This window comes from Harpegnathos saltator, unplaced genomic scaffold (genome assembly GCF_003227715.2).
Source record: "Harpegnathos saltator strain DR-91 unplaced genomic scaffold, Hsal_v8.6 scaffold86, whole genome shotgun sequence".
Taxonomy (NCBI): domain Eukaryota; kingdom Metazoa; phylum Arthropoda; class Insecta; order Hymenoptera; family Formicidae; genus Harpegnathos; species Harpegnathos saltator.
Window position 1 is genome coordinate 812,125 of NW_020230713.1, and position 4,427 is coordinate 816,551.

Genomic DNA, 4,427 nt, shown 5'->3' on the forward strand with positions numbered 1-4,427 from the left:
CTCTCTCTCTCATCTTCATTCCACCTCCGAACATCATCCCTCTCCTCTCTCTCTCTCTCTCTCTCTACTCGTCCTCTCTCCCTCTCTCTGTGGGACGCTCGCTCGCTCGCTCGCTTTTCGTCGCTCACTTCTTCCCTGCCGCCCTCCTACCTCCCTCTTCATCCCTGTCTACTTCCACCCTTCCCTGCTGCGACGTGTACAACCTACGTTACGCCGTAGTCGTCCTCGATGGGGTGGAATAGCGTACACACGCTACACATAGAAGCAACGGCTGTGCGATCCTACGATCCTGCGCTCTGACTCGCTGGAATATCGCGAGGCATCTGTCTCCCTCCCTCTCTCCCCCTCTCTTTCTCACTCTCCCTCTTTCTCTCTCCTTCTACTTACGGCTCTTTCCTGCCACTCTCATCTATCGTTCCCCTCTCTCTCTCTCTCTCTCTCTCTCGGTTTCGTTCTATCGCTCGCTCTGTCTCTGTCTCGTCGTGGTGAGATTTAGTCTATCCTCAGAGGACGAAGATAGGGGTTCTTAACCGGCGGGACTCGCGATTTCGCATACCGTCCTCCTTCTTAGCTTCGAAACCACGAGTACGGAATTTCGCAGTCTCGCGTTTACAGCTTTTAGCAAGTTTCGAAATTAGGTCTGGGATAACCGAAATTCCTGACCAAGTAGGACGACAATAATTATTCGATGACGAATCGTCGACTCGATGACCGCAAAATACTTAAACTGCTTCGATTCAAACGATTATTGAGTTTAAAATAGATTGTTTTTTATAAATTGTGCATTCGGTGCTTTCGGTGGTATCGCCTTCGTCCTTCTCTTCTGGCATTTCGACGTGAAGAAAATGACGTGATGAAACGAGCTGACATTAAGTGGAAATGATCGGCGTGTTTGCGTTCTCGAGGATGCTCCTTGCTTGGCGAACGATATAAACGGAATATCGTCGAGAGGAAGGCATAAACTAGAATTATGCGACGCGAGGCGAGAAACCTTTCGTTTCCGCGCAGTAATCCTTCGACATGACACGCGTCACGTCCGTCCTCGACGTGAAATCCAGAGTCAGAAATTGAATGTTGAATGAGAGGAATAGGAGGGTATCTCGCGCGGGGATGGTCCCGGGTAAAAGCACAAGTTCGAAATGACTCGGCACGATAGCGAAAAAGACGGAGGAGATTCTTTTATGGACCTTTTTCCAGTCTCGAGAATAAGACGTCTACGACGCAACAAAACGATTCAGAAGAACGTTTAAATTGCGTCCGAATAATTGGGTCATCTCTTAGACGGATCTCTTTATCTGGAATTGTAAAAATATGGCCATAGTTTTTCCATCTCGCTTTTCCATCTCCTCTTTCCGCGATGTTATCCGTTCACAACAGTGCCCTAGATTTACCTGCAAAGCAAGTCCCCCGTGGATTCAATTATTTCGTATATATTTTATGAATAGCTGTATGTACTATTCGCATGGACTTTAAAAATCTTTGAAAACCAAGAGATGGAATATTCCAACGCGGAGAATATAAAAGGAATACACGATCGGCGTATATATCGTGTCGTTGTCAAGCGTCTTCGTGGCGCTTTACTAGACAAAAAATTTATGTGAACGTTTTTACAATTACTATCCTTTCAGGGGTCACGATTACAATCCGTATATATTCGTGAAATACGTGAAACGTGAAGATTTCTCAATTTTTCGGATTTTTCGCTTCTAAAGATGTCTTCTATATTTCATACTTTGTACGTTATTTCATGGAGAACTTCAAATTTTAAATGCTCCCATGGGGGAGGAGGATAAACGTATTAAAAATACGACAAAATTTATATCTTCTTTAATATTAATTACATATCATGTATTCCTACAGTGTTAAAGTGCACCGCAATAGAACTGTTGCTACATCATCATCGATTGCGTGTATTTATGTATCGAACCATGAAACTTGGCGGATTTTACTTATTCTCGGGTCGTCCGGTCTGTAAACTAAAGTATTAGAGCAATTAGCGTTAGCCTGTCATGTGTTTCGTATTAGATAACATAGTTATCTAATTTCCGTCCGTGTGATTCTGCTTTATCGGCGGACGCGGCTCACAACTGCGTGCGTACTATATTTCGAACAAATCCGACTCGAGTGAACGCGTCACGTTTCCTTTTTATTTTCGATCACTTACTTCTCGGCAATTTGTGATATTTCGGAAACAAGCTGTGCGTTTGGCCATACCACAACACGAAGATGATCCCAGCTGACGCTATTATCGACAAGGGTGTGCATGCCATTATGACAGGGATCTCAGTCCAGCCTTTGCGCCACAAGTATTTAATCTTCGTTGCTGAAATCAAACGAACGCGATTATGTATAATCGCGATATTTTCGCGAACATTGTACTCGGAAACTTACGATAATTGGTGCCTCGTAGAAGGTTGAGATCATGGGCGAGCTTCCACCGTACGTTAATCTTCACCATTGTCGTTGATTTAATTCAACAATCAATGTGATTAGTCGCTCACCAGCGATCGTCAGTTCACCCGTGAACCGTTGACAAAGACAAATTCCTCAAGATCACGACCCGTCTTGTTTATGAGCGAAAATTGGCGGAGCTTTTTGACCGTGTCGTGAAGAGGTTAGGAAACAGCTGTTCTCTCGCTGTTCCGCGCGCCACGTACGATCGTGCAAGACGACGAAATCACAAGTGCATCGTCGATACTACTGCGATGTGGTTTTATCAACCAGAACTCATGTATCGAATATATCCATGGAATACAGCTGCAAATGTAGAGTATACATTACATTTATTTCAGCTTCATCAAGTATATCGTAACATTTATACAATTATCTTGTGTTATACAAATTTATACCAGAACATATATATTTACAAATCACTATATTGTGCTCATGGTCGTCATAAAGTTGAAAAATTAAACACACGCTGGACCCTAACAGCACAGATATCCAGAGGACGTCCAAAGTACGTCTTAAGGACATCCCGGGGACGTTTCCTTCATCCTCCGAAGGACGTCCATAGAACGTCCCCAGGAGATCAGGAGTGCTGTCTGGGTATATCTGATATCTGAAATAGTTAAATTCTTTAAATTTCCAAGTTCAGGCGCTCATATAGGCGTGACATATATCAATAAAACACTCGAAAACATCAGAACATCGGGAGATAAACTTAATCTCGAAGATCAAATCTGACTGCGCCGAATATATCGCGCCTTTGAAGCACCGCGAAATATCGAGCGTGCATCCTCTGCAACATTAATTGCGAGTTGTCGCATTTGAATATTTCGGCATATTCTCGGCGGGTATTATTTCGGCGATCTACAAAATATTGCTGTAGGACATTTTTTGGTCCGACTTTGTTCTCATGTTTATCATCAGCTCACGCTGAGCGAGCGTGCGCGGCGGAATGCGGCGTTTGTGTACAAACACGCGTCCGGTGCGCGTTACCGTGCGAGTGACCGCTGTGCCTGAGCGCCTCGCCATCTCGTGAGTCTCGCGCGAGCCGTGACGCGGAACGGACCAGTATGGCCGCCGTCGCGATATCTTTAATTAGTGACAACTGAATCGTTCCGTGTTTTCGCAGACGGAGTGACGAACGAGGGGAGCGCATCCGACCGCTGCACCCGTGGCAGATCCTGGCGGACCTCGACGTATCGGTGAGTGATGAAATTCCATTGAATTAACGTCGCTAACACTACGGATCGGTACACCGCTCGAGCACCTCACACCTTGCCTGTTCCCACGCAGCTCTTTTTGCATTATTAGTGGCGATGCTCGGTCACGTCGCATGTCGGCGTCCTCGTCGACTGGATCGTCGCGTATCCCGTGCCGCGGGAACGCGCATCGTTGTTCGTACGGGCTCGGTGAATGTGACGAAAGACGATTGACAGGTGTGACGATAAGCCTGCACGGATCAGCCACGGCTTAACCCGGAACACACGCGTATTTCAATTCAATCAACATCACGAACGTTGCGTCGCTCGCTCGTGCTTTCGTATTGTCGCGATTCACGTGAAAGAACATCCGTCGGCTACCCGTCGGCGATTTGAGGTTAGAAACGCGCGAAGATCATCGCCGCGGCAGGGCTTATTTCTTCACGATGTTTACCGCATTTTGGAGCCGAAATTTTGGCCTCCCACATTGCCGGAGCGAGAGATCATCGGTTGGAATGTGCGTCATGGCGACTTCGCATCGCACCGCGCGATGTCGCCACGTGGAGAGATTGCGGTCGGGTGCGCGTGTCGGCCGAAAGATTTTTATGCAAGTAGTATTTTCGTCGAGTTATTTGACTTTTTATTTTCCCTCGATTTCGTCGTCGTCGCGATTGGTTGTGCTGCGCGCGCGTGATCGCGAGCAATAATTCAGCCGAATTACGCAGTATTTGATTTTGGATTTATTTATCAACAACGGTGCAATCAGTAACGCGGCTTATT

At 46.3% G+C, this 4,427-nt stretch overlaps 1 protein-coding gene across 1 annotated transcript; it reads right to left on the minus strand.

Annotated features, from left to right (window-relative positions):
• Positions 1–1,812: 1,812 nt before the first annotated feature.
• Positions 1,813–2,667, minus strand: LOC109504179 (uncharacterized). Its single transcript, XM_019843086.1, has 3 exons — positions 2,392–2,667; positions 2,165–2,323; positions 1,813–1,976 (listed from the first exon to the last, which is right to left on the minus strand). Exons 1-3 carry the CDS (start codon positions 2,456–2,458, stop codon positions 1,915–1,917), a joined length of 288 nt encoding a protein of 95 aa, XP_019698645.1. The 5' UTR covers positions 2,459–2,667; the 3' UTR covers positions 1,813–1,914.
• Between the last annotated feature and the right edge of the window lie 1,760 nt (positions 2,668–4,427).